The sequence below is a fragment of the Dicentrarchus labrax genome, unplaced genomic scaffold (genome assembly GCF_905237075.1).
Source record: "Dicentrarchus labrax unplaced genomic scaffold, dlabrax2021, whole genome shotgun sequence".
Classification (NCBI taxonomy): domain Eukaryota; kingdom Metazoa; phylum Chordata; class Actinopteri; family Moronidae; genus Dicentrarchus; species Dicentrarchus labrax.
In genome coordinates this window covers 17299744-17312298 of record NW_026136724.1, presented here as the reverse complement: position 1 = coordinate 17312298, position 12555 = coordinate 17299744, and the positions used below count along the sequence as shown (strand labels likewise).

Sequence of the window (12555 nt, the reverse complement as noted above, 5' to 3'; positions counted from 1 at the left end):
GGAACTTTGCAGCAGTTCCGCAAATTATTAGAGTTACACTCTAAAATTCAAAAAACTGTTTAAGCAAACACAGTGAGTACAACAAGGCACAATAGTTCCCAATCTGGGAAATCCTATCTTTCATAACAAGGCCCTCCAGCTTCTGATGGATGGAAGCCTTATTTCAGCTCAATGAAGTCATCAGTGTCGTGTGTTTCTCTGATGTGCATGACGAGTTTGGCCAAAGCCTGGCTCTGCTCCTGCTGCTGGGCTTCTCCGCTGCTGTAGGAGGGAGGAAAAAAACATAAAGGGGGAAAGGAAAGAGTCCACGACATCATCTCTCCAGGCCTTTTAAGGAGCTCTCCAGTGGAGGGCTGAGAACGCTGGCCCACTTTCCCATCAGAGCTTCCCAGCCCCGTCTCCTCTACCCCTGGGAGCCTGGAACACAGAGTGACTGAGCGCAGACTTAAAGACACACCAGGAAACACAATATGGATATAATATTCTTTTAAAAAACAAACCAAAAATGATCTTCACTGAAAATACCCTAAGACGGTGAAGACAAACTGCACGAAACACAAGACAGCCGCTTGACATGAAGATCATTAGTCATGTGCACTCATGAGAGAAATCGACCACAAGTTGTAACATGTACTTATCATGTTGTCAAGGTTGCACTTCATCATCTTTCAGACATTTTAATATGTGTGCAGGCACAAGCAAAGACAAGGAGAGAAATGAGGGGATGCTAGTGGCTGGCTGCAATCATATTCATCATTGTATTCCCAGATGTTGTCAGGAGCTGAAGCAGGCTGGAGCTCAGTGTTCCAGAGCCCATCAGATAGAAACACTGGAGAGAGGAGGGGAAGAGAAAAAAAAGTGATGGGATAAAAGCGAGGAATAGAGACGGCTTCGCTATAGCGATGACCCTCTTTGGCTTTATCACTGTCCATGTCAGCCAGACCCCACATGGCCCCCCGCTCTCACCCCTCTGCCACTGCCTCATACGTGAACCCTGACTAGAGTCTACCCACACACACAGACACACACACTCACACAGACACACACACAGAAAGGGTGGTATGGAGGGAAATAAGTAGGGGGAGACCAAGAGCGGGATGGAACAAGAGAAGAAGGAGGGTGATGAAGCAGATTGTGTGGGCGAGCTGAGTGTGTGTGTGAGAGTGAGATTGATGGAGGGGAAGTACCGGCGCATGTGTGACAGCGCAGACAAATGGCGAATGAAAGGCTGTTATGTTGGCAAGTTTGGCCCTGCTCTAATGCCAGATCAGCTTCATGAATTCAGTGTTTCAAGTGCAGCTTTGAGCCCCTCAACCTGCTCTATAAACAATAAGGCCCGCTGAAATACATAATGAGGCCTTCTGAGTGACCGGGATGGAATGGTTTTGTTTTCTTGAACCAAATCCGGTGATATATTACTACTCATTTAATCCAAATAAAGTCAAAGAAGTTGAAGAACTGCCTTCAACATAACAAGAGTAAATATCTTGAATGCTGGTCATTGTAAACCGTATATATAACGTTGAAGTGTTAACTATTCAATCTCACAACACCTCAAAAACTGTGTCAGTCAGTCACTCAGTTCGAGTTTTCTTTATTATATTGATATAATGAAGTGATTAGCCATTTTGTTTTTTATATTTTAGTTGTTTCAAGAAATATATCCCTAACTATTTTCCATAAGCACAACAAATACACACAACTCATATTCAGTAGATCTAGGCCTCATTCACAAAATAATTTCTCATGTCTAAAATGGACAAATCTTTTGTATTTCTCTGAAATCAATGCATTCATGGCTGACATGGATGTAAAAAGCAATTAAAGCATTGTTAACAGAGACACTAATGTCACTTAACTTGTTCATGTTGCATCCTCATAACACAGTTCAAGGTTTAAATGCATTTCCTCTCTAAATTTGCCAGATGTTGAAAGTGTATGATACCCCAATAAATTACACTAGACTATATAATTATAAATTGTCCTTTCCCACCTGCTTACTGGAAGCAGGTACAATCAAAAAGGTATTTTAGGATGGCCCATAACTGTGTATAAAAGGTATTAAAAAATGTTTCTCTGCAGTTCCCTTCAGATTAGGACACAGATGTATCCTTTACAAAAGGAAAGGTAATATTGAAGGAAGGTCTAAAATGGTTCTCAACAGACCTTTTCAACAGCAGATTTTACTAATAACCTTAAAAATGGTGCTGTTGCATTCTGGGAGCAGAGACAATATGTCCACTGCTGCACCGCTGAGCCTGCACACTTCTGCATTATCCTGTGGCCCCAACTCCAAGGCCACATGGAAGTTGACAGAGCATGGGACAGCTGCAAGGCCCCACTGCTATGTGGTAAATGCGTGCTGAAATAGCCAAATTAATGGAAGGGGCTCAAGTCCAAACCAGGGTTCAATACCGGGCAACATTTTAGTGCTATGAGCTTTCATCCACTCAGGCAGACATCAATATTTACTGCTGCCATGGCACAGCAACAGGCAAGAAAGAAGGGGGTGTTGAGGGGTGCCAGCCATTTTGGTACCTCTCATTTCCTAGGGGTGACTTCATGCCAGTTCCTGGAAATCCCCCTTTTTGAGGCACATTGGTCCACCACCTTGGGATTTTTGTTACTTAGAAAGAAGCTTGAAAGTGACAGATGTGTTTGGAGGGATGTTCACCACACAGTGATTGCATACTGGAAAGTTCGGCAAAGGCACGTGACTCTCACTGAAAGAATAAAAAAGATTCAAAATATCAGACAAAAACCAAATCAAGGTGCTCCCAGTGAGGAATGTGACTTTAGAAAGTTTGTATAGTTCATGAACAGAAGCAGAGTATGTTGTTGTTTTAGTTTTATTTTATTATTTGAGACAATAATATGAGTGGTCTGAATTGTATCATAAAATGGAGAATATTGGTACATTTGAAGATTTCACAGAAAAATGGTGAGACAGAGAGAGCTATTTATGGGTCTTCGCACAAGTATATAAAAGGTAAGACCTGTTGCCTTGAATCATATTTCTCTTGACTTGCAGATTCATGGGCCTCACAGCTGCTTCCCAGGGAAGACACTTTTCTGCCTCATGAGCCCAAAAGAGTTTTCTCCCGTTGCCACGGCGACCGCACTTCTGTATACCTCACAAAACCTTTTCGCGCCCCTCTCGGCCTCTCCACCTACCGGGTTTAGCAGATCTTCTCCTTCTGCTCAGGGAAACTTCAATTACCGGCAACACTTTTTCAACCACCGCAAGGCCTATTATGGTCAAATGAGACGCTATGGCCGGCCAGGAACAGCATCTCCTCCCCTGTAAATCTGAGAGCGTTGTCTCATGCTCAGGGTGCTGTGACAAGACAAGGTCGAGGGGTCACACCTCCAGGTGATGTGTTTCCATAAGGCTGTGGAGAGGAAATGCACATATATGGTGTGGTCTTTATTTATTGCCAGCTCTTTTACTGGATGACTGCAGACTCTCCTTCTTCTGTTAAGCTCTGCACCTCTTCTAAAGCACTGAAGCTCGGTGTCTGCCTCTTTAAAAAATGTGGGATTTAAGAGTTCTGGATCTTTTAAGAACGTTATGATTTTATCTGCCATATGCCAGCAGAATAAGTTATAATGTGATTGTGCTGGGTTTTTCAGTCCTCTGCAGAAGTTGCACCGAAAATACCACCACCCAAAGCAGTAATCTGAGAGCGTTTAACTTCAAATGGCTGAGAGGTCTGGACATTGTAAGATGAATTTGACAGTTTGCAACACAAAAGGATTGTATGCTTTAGCAGGCTGCCGAACAGAGCAGGAAATCACGGACGATTCAGCGGCCTTAACACGTTTCCTATGCAGACGGTGACGGGGTGCCCCTGGTGACCCATAACACAAACACAAATTTATCTGAAAGCTTATCATCCATCCCGGGGTCCCCGCACAGTGCTTCCTCTGTCTGCCTGACTCTGTTGTAGATATTGGCACTCTCAGTCTATACTTACATCCTTTGCATTTATCTGTTGGCTAATAAACTCCTCAGACTTGTCACGCATAAACTGAAAGGGGAAGAGCGACAAAAAGAGAAAGTGTTGTACAGAAAACAACACATTTGGGCCTGGACTAGGTCCTTCATGTAATGACTCTTCAATGGAGCAGGCTCAATTTGTCACTTCAAGAGCATTAGGGAAAAGGTCCACTCATATACTGTATGTCTTCATTCATCTCAAGACAGACATTTACTCATTCTTCTGCTCCGACTTCACTGCTATATGAAATCAGCAGGCTACTTTAAAGCTGCACTAGGCTTTTTTTTATATCAACAATGAATCAAATGATGATATGTAGTTTGTATATATGTATGTATATGTGGTTTGCCTCAGCTTTGCAGAGCATATTAGCATCTTTAAGCTTATTGTTTTGGTTTTACACCCCACAATTTCACTGATTTGGCTCACTCTCACCGGTCTCATCAGCCTCATTCGCAGCTGCAGCTGTTACCAACCAAAAAAATCCTCAATGTAGCCTACCTTCCCATCACCAAGCAGCAGCCAGACAAATTTAGTGACTAGCTGGTGGACATATTGATGCCTGTAGGAGCTAAAGAGCCAGATATTTCTCTCAGTGGTTGGTGGATTCCGAAACAGAGCAACAAGTAGACTGACTATTAGACTTCTATTCATCAGGCAGCCAGAAACACAACCCCCAATGAATGCACGTGTGTCTGCGTGATGTATAACTGACTGCTAACATGTCCACCATAACAACTTTATAAGGTAATTTGTCAATGTTGCGTCCACAGCTTGTTCCACTGCCCCCAAGTGGCCAAAAGTGGAATTGAAAAGTAAAAAAGCTGTAAAAAAATAAATAAATAAATACATGGAAACACCATAGGAGAAGATGGATAAATGTCATGGACATCTGACATAAATCTTTAAATCTATGCTCTTACACAAATAAGGCTCCATACACACCACTGTGATTTGAATTTGGGACTCCGGGCAGAGTTGAAGTCGAGATTGAATTAAGTAAAAAGCATTATCAATCTAGAACGGCTCTGCAGGCAGCCCTGAGGGGAGTACATGTTCCCGCTGACAATTAAAGAAGCCAGGTGCCTGTTCACCCGTGGCCGACACTATAAACACCAGTCTTGCTGTAGTAAATGTCAGGCATAGGTAGGCACTGCACACCGCACACATGACTCAGACACTGTATACAGATTCCTAAGATCCTATCTATCTTCAGTCCTTCTCTGACCCAGGAATGGCCCTGCTGCTTCCCTCCTTTAAGGGTAAGACTGTGCCTTGAAGCTGACACTTTTCTCTTCAGTGTCGGACTGCAGGATGTGTGTGCTTGAGATTCTTGACAAGTGTACCTCTCAAGGCTCTAGAGAAAGCGCCTGGTGTAATTCTTCATCCTCACATCAATCTGGTTGAGTCAATCACCACAAAGACTCCATTTGTTTTTATGCATGGTGAATCTTGACAAAGCAGCCAGTTTCCTCCCACAAACCGCAGGGTCTAGTCTGGTCACATCAACATTGTCCAACATTGTGGTCAGATCAAAGACTGTCTCTTGTGTAGGACTACGGTTTGATATGTGATGTCCCAAAAGCTCCCCACTTCCTTTTTCCCATGTCATGTCCCATTCCCATACCCTGACCCGAAGCTCCTCAGCCCCAAGAAGCGCTGGATCACATGATCTCTGTGGTTTGGCTCACCACAAGCTTAAAAATAAGGTTTGATGAAACCAAGGTGCAGTGAGTTTGTGTAGTTTGATGTAAACTGTCAGCCTGCAGCGTAGGTGGAATTAATCCTCTGCACTGATCTCTGCCAGACAGCATCTGGCTGATGATACAACCTTGCCTCCGGCTGAGATGGCAATGATGTCACACTCAAAATTGTGTTTTAATTAATTTTACAAACACTAGAGGGTGCTGTTGTGTAGGGATTTGACGAGGACCAGCTTGGACCCAAAATATGAGCACGGTCTTACATAGACCAAGCCACTGAGTTCTACTCTACACATCACAGTTAAGGGAAGGTTTAATATGATATGATTTCTGATTTGCTAGATTATACCATTAAAATTCCACCTTCAGTGTAGATTAAAATCTTGCCTATATGTACAGTATACAAAGATTTATATATAGCTGTTATTTGGCTCCACCAGATTCTGTTAAATAAACAAATTATGATATTATCCTTATCAACATGTTTTAGAAACTGGGTTTTTTTTTTTTTTTTGCTACTGTATACTGACCCTTCCTCTTTAGTTGGCAGCAAAACTGTGCTTGCTTCTTCTGGTTTTTGTTGTTTAGACAGCTACTTTTCTTCCTCTGAACATGCAATTCATCTTCCCAAGTAGTACGTAGAGAAAATCTATTTACTGTTATATACAAATGTTGCAGATTTTCAGTGTTTGACCACTTTCTGTTAAAACAGCTGGGATGGAGGACAATGTTAGAGTATGATGTGATCACTTTTGAATTCCATTTTACAGTTGTGGGCTTTATGTAATCAGGTTTTATGAATTGTTTTGACGTCCGTTTACTTTATTGCTGTCATAATAAAAGAGGCTCCCGTTTGAAGTCCGACCAAAATAACCATAATGTGTAAAATAATGATTTATTAATATAGTTGCATTCGATTCAAACATATTAAGGTGACAATAGGAGTTGATGTGAAGTTACTGTTAAGCATATTTCCTCTGTACATGTGTAGAATACAAAATACAAACTACATATTTGTGTGTCATGTGATTGTCATTGTTATTATATTTCATTTTAGTAACTATCAATTAAATTTAGATTATGATATCACTATTTGGCTCCTGAAACTGCCTCATATTGGCTGATTAGAATAGATAAACTAGTTAAATATATATATATATTTTTTTTAAAGCAAAACATTTTCTCATATTTACTCTTGGCATAAAGCTTAAAAGTGCTTTATCTGACATTACACAATAGTCATTTCGGGTCTTTAAAATATGCACAGTAAATCCATATGGATACACAATGTGACCTCACTTAGTGACCTTTTTATATACATAATACGACCTTAAATACAACGTAAAGTCGCCGTTTCCAGGACTTTACGATACACCCAGAAATATATCTGCATACTGTCAGTACCTGTGTCACAAACATGCTGATTAACAGTGATTAAATTCCCACTTTCTATCAGGAAACAGATATTTCTACTACAAACTAAAAGAGCAGAATATAAAATGGAGGTAGAGCGAGAGCAACTGTCGCAAATCCTACCACAAAGCACGTCTGGAGTGTCGTGCAACAGCCCCTGATGTTCGGCGTGTGAAACCCCGTCGGTCTCTCCTTACGGCACCCTAGCTGAAGACGGTATGTTCCTCAGCGCGATCCGTTAAAATGGCATAAATCACACTCATTCACTGGTTTCTAACCCAACTCTTGTTCCCTGTGTGTTTCAGAAACATGCCAGCTAAAGGTCCTCTGCAATCTGTCCAGGTTTTTGGACGTAAAGTAAGTAAAATACAGAAAGTATTCCACGTGTGCTGTTGTGGCTGCCCTGTCCTGCTAGCGCACATTAGCCGACCTAGCTAACATGAAGCGGCGGTGCGTCGTGCTTTTACACGGAAACTCCCGAGTATTTAAACTATCTCTGGGCCGATATGGTTCTGAAACGCACTGAAGCTTTGTTTTGAAGCTCCAATGTTGTTGTATGTGACTGTAAATCAGCGGTACGATGGTCAGCGGTGTTGGTTTAGTGTGTGTGTGGGGATCAGAGCTAGCGTTACTAGCAATGGTAAACGCTTCTGATGCTGTTCAGAGGATGACACCGGTGAATCTGAGCTCACATGTCTCCTCAAACAAATACAGCCATTAGTTAAGTACTTAAAGAACGGTCATCAATATTAAATTCATACCTTATTGTAAAGATCCGACTGTAATCAATCACATGGCCCGAGAAGGGACGAGTTATCATCAAAGTGTTACTTAAAACAAGGCTGCAGTGACTTTTATTTGTGTCACTGACTTTAAAATGCAACTTCAGATTGGTCGTCTTCCGTTTACTGATGATGTCTGATGATGTCTCGTCTTAGAAAACCGCCACCGCAGTTGCCCACTGCAAGAGGGGGAATGGCCTGATCAAGGTGAACGGCAGACCCCTGGAGATGGTGGAGCCCGCCACTCTCCAGTACAAGGTGAGTCCCCATGGGAAAGGTGGGCACTGGTCTGATGGAGGGCAGGGGGTGGAGGTGGGGGAGGGGGGTGAGCAGTGCAGCATGGGTGTCAGGTGTAGTCCTAGACACACTTTGAACTTTATGCATTTCAGAAATCATTCAAAAGTTGCTCAGCAGGCCACGTAATTGATTATTTGAGGTAAATGTTTATTACAGATGATGGCACAAGTCTCCCTGAGGCTAGGGCCAGTGTTCTGTCAGTTGTTTTAGTATTATGCCAAACACTGCAGGTATCCTTTTTTGTTCCTAAAGATGTGTGCGTAACGTTCACTATACGCTCTCTCTTTAGCTTCTGGAGCCAGTGCTGTTGCTGGGCAAGGAGCGTTTTGCTGGCGTTGACATCCGAGTCAGAGTGAAGGGTGGTGGACATGTCGCGCAGATCTACGGTAAGCAGACTGTTCTTTTTTCACAGTGAGGAATTTGTTGCTTCCTATATGCGTTTGTCTTAAGGGGAAATACTTCTTCTTTTTTTTTAATCGTACTATTTATTTTGTTTTCTTTTAGCTATCCGTCAGTCCATCTCCAAAGCCCTGGTAGCCTACTATCAGAAGTGTGAGTATTACATTTTGATCACTGCACAAATATCACAGCCAAGGCCATATATGACTGATGTTTTTTGTTAAATGGTATATTTGTTGCATTTTTTCACAAGAGGCCAGTGTTTGTGGAAAAGATGTATAAGTGAAAAAAGTGGTTTCTTGTTCCTAAGCAAACTTGCTTGCCTAATAAAGTAGTCCAGATTTTGGATGTAAGGTAGTAGGACCTGATCACGGATAGAAACATTGATACATGGACATTATTAGTATACATCCTTAAGCTGACAGCTTGTAACATAAGAAGTCAGGCCAGTGTATCTACAACACAGCTCTCAGTTGTAACTATCAGAAATACACAACATTTATTCTGAAGCAGGAGATTAAAATTTTTTTTGTGATGTTTGAACATGCAAGTGCTGAACTGTTCCTGTGAGGCGTATGAACTGTATTAAGGATCTCAGCTGTGTGCTAAGTTTTACTGTTGAATGCTGTGAAATGGTGATATTATCAGATTTTGGTACTGATCACTCATGAGCAGTGCCCAAAACTGAATATGTACTAACCAGATAAATGGAGTATACGACATGAGTGCCTTGTTCTCATAGAAACTACCTGGTCTTGAGACACCTAGACATTACGACTGTCGCACACTTTGGTGAACTTTGCTTTTTTTTTAAAAATCATTATGCAGACGTGGATGAGGCTTCCAAGAAGGAGATCAAGGACATCCTGATCCAGTACGACAGGACCCTGCTGGTCGCCGATCCACGTCGCTGCGAGTCCAAGAAGTTCGGTGGACCTGGAGCTCGTGCCCGCTACCAGAAGTCCTACCGTTAATCCCCCTGTACATTTTCATAATAAATTGGAGGAACAAAGAATTTCGTTTGTCTTTTTTCTGTTTGTAAAACTGCACAGATGGTTTGCTTACAACCTCTCTTCCTAGTTTAACAACCAGGGATGTTTGCTTGAATTGAAATTGCTTCATTCAACAAGTACAATACACTTGTTCACGCTCACATACAAAAAGACATGTAATTAACAGTAAGCTACATTTCTCTGGTATGCTGCTATGAGTGCTGAGAAATGAACAATGATTGCATTTACATTTGTCAATTACAATGTACATTTACACCAGTTCATGCTAGTCACTTAGCCTATGTGTGGCTTTGATTACCCCCCTATATTTCTAACAGTGAAAGAAATGGATTAAGAACATGAGGACCATTGTCCCCTACTGCTGAAACAAGGCCAAGGGAGCTTTTCTTTTACTGAACTTGACCTTTTGACGTCTGTATGAGGACAAATAAAATGCCTACAGGAGATGAATAAAGTTATATGCCCTAAACTTAAATAATGTTGGTATGGAATGATCACAAATATAACAAAATATACAGTCAAAATACTAATAACTTCTCTCATGCTAGGGGAAATGACTGAGCAGGTTTGCCAGCATTAGGGTAATTCTTTTAAACATTTGTGCAAATTCATTTTCAGCACAGCATGGGTTACTACAATTTGTGTGTCCAAAATGTTCAGTTATTCCTATGTGTAACGTATTTTTGGCAGCGGTGGTAGGTTTGATAAAATGAACAGGCTCGGGCCTGCTTCAGAGCGTTTGGCTTTTATTAGGAAAAGCTCAAGTGTTACTAATCACATTAATGATGGCTCCGTTGTATTCGAGTGTCACAGTGAGCCAAGACAATGAGTCAGCATGCACAATGAACTCGAAACTGAAGCAGCTAAATTAAATTCAGCCATCATTAATTTTATTATTTACACATTTGCCTCTTCTACTGTGACATGTCTCAAAGTCTTAGGAGAAAAAACATTTAATGGGTGAGCAATGGGAGTCATTAAGTCTAAATTTCAGAATCAGAATCAGAATCAGATTTATTGCCAGGTAGGTTTTTACACATACGAGGAATTTGTCTTGGTGCACATTCTTTTTTTAGATATATAAAAGCTACCTTGTGAGAAATATAATCTGTTTCTAACCTACACATAAAGATGAAACACATACTTTTTACATTTACAGCTTATCTTATACGTTTGGAAGCTGAGTCACACTTCATATCTTAGCTTTTGACCTTACAGTTGCCGTATTTTACCAGCAGAGGGAGCCAGAAGACCTTTGAATCAGCAACATGAAGGTTTGCCATACCTGTCTCCATTAGGAAACTGGCTCCCTGCCATTTCCTAGAGCTCATAGTACTCCAGATCAAGAAATATATGATCAATGAGTATATACAACATTACACATTTTACATTTTTTTTTGCCAAAATGTCTTTGAGCAAGCCGCATAAATCCCTGCAAAGTCTAGAAATGGTACCCAAGCTGGCTCTGCTTTGTAAACACACATGCGTTGCTGACTTTTGTTCCAGGTCTGTGTTGACGTTGTTATTAAAAATCAGAAATTGCAACCAGGCAGCGCTGCTGCCAACCGCTGATTTGATGGATGCTTTTTTTCGCTCAGCCATTTTCAGGTGTGTGAAAGTGTTTAATGAAACTCTCTGTGCCAGGATTTCATTATTGTGGCTGGCGGTTTTAATGTGGTTTTTTTTCAGTCTTTTTGACCCTGATAAGAATACTTTACACAGATAATTTCCATTTATCAACTTTTAACACAAAACCAGCCCATTTCCTCATGCTTCTCCATTATGTCCTGGTTCACATTGTTACATCAAATTGCAGCATTCTTTCTCCATTTTCTGCTGATTGCTTGTTACTGCTATCTGTTTTTCTTGACAATGCTCCACCACAACAACAGGAGTATAATGAGGTGAGCTGAGCTGAACTGAGGCCCAGATGTTGTTGGCCTCTCTGTGGGCAGCCAGCAGCAGCCGTTCCCGCTCGCTGAGCTCCCGGGGGGGATCAGGCCTGAGTACAGCCTTCCAATAATCAACACAGCAGGGAAGCCCACTCCCCACTGCTACTGTTGTTTACTACTGTTTATTTTCTGCTCCTGCCTAGCGCCTCACCTCTAAAGGCCATAATGCTACGCCGGTGACATTCTGTGCCTGTGGAAATGGCTTGCTTTCTGCAGCAAGGAACGAGGACTGACAACAGAGATGAAACTAATGTGGATAAGAGCTGCTGAGAAAAGAGGCAGACGGAGCAAAAAGCTGTCAAAATTGATGTTTGTGCCTGCTTTTCTGTGATGATAGGAAAATTGGCCAGCATCTCTTTTCTCAACATATTATGTCTGTCATGGCTTAAGTAAGACGGGAATGTATTAAACAACTTCCATAGCAGCAGGACTGTCCTTTTTACAGTAACTGAAATAACACAGTAATACATTCTTAAAACTTTTAAAACTGCAACATTTCAGTATTTGTCTTCATATTATGAAGATATTGAAATAATAGATTACAAAAACACAGAGTAAATTTGTGAAAAAGACATAACGAAACAAAAGGGCTTTATTAATGGTTCATAAGTCATTTACTGATGTTTTATAGATAGAGGCCATTATTGAGAACAACTTTTAGGTCGTCAGGTTGGTGTGGCTGGTGTTTATCCTCCTCCAGCATGCTCCACACTCTTTTTAGCTCTTTATTCCATCAGGTAGACCCCTCCAATGGACCATGTGACCCCTAACCTTAGAAAAAAAGACCTGTTTAAGTCTATTTACTAATTATGAATTACCATTTATACTAGCAGATTTAGGAGATTAAAAAGTCTTCAGTACTGACTTTTATAAAACGTTATTGTATAATTGCAGATGACTTATTATCCTAATGATGTGTAACTGCAGAATTTTATCCTTTATTAAAGACTTATTACAGTTTATAACTGCAGACTTGATGGCTTAGTAAGTAAGAA

At 41.2% G+C, this 12555-nt stretch overlaps 1 protein-coding gene across 1 annotated transcript; it reads left to right on the top strand.

Annotated features, from left to right (window-relative positions):
- Positions 1–7240: 7240 nt before the first annotated feature.
- rps16 (ribosomal protein S16) lies at positions 7241–9610 on the top strand. Its single transcript, XM_051392424.1, has 6 exons — positions 7241–7333; positions 7423–7474; positions 8056–8157; positions 8486–8582; positions 8701–8748; positions 9424–9610. The coding sequence occupies exons 2-6, from the start codon at positions 7427–7429 to the stop codon at positions 9567–9569; spliced, it is 441 nt and encodes a 146-aa protein (XP_051248384.1). The 5' UTR covers positions 7241–7333; positions 7423–7426; the 3' UTR covers positions 9570–9610.
- The last annotated feature ends 2945 nt before the right edge of the window (positions 9611–12555 follow it).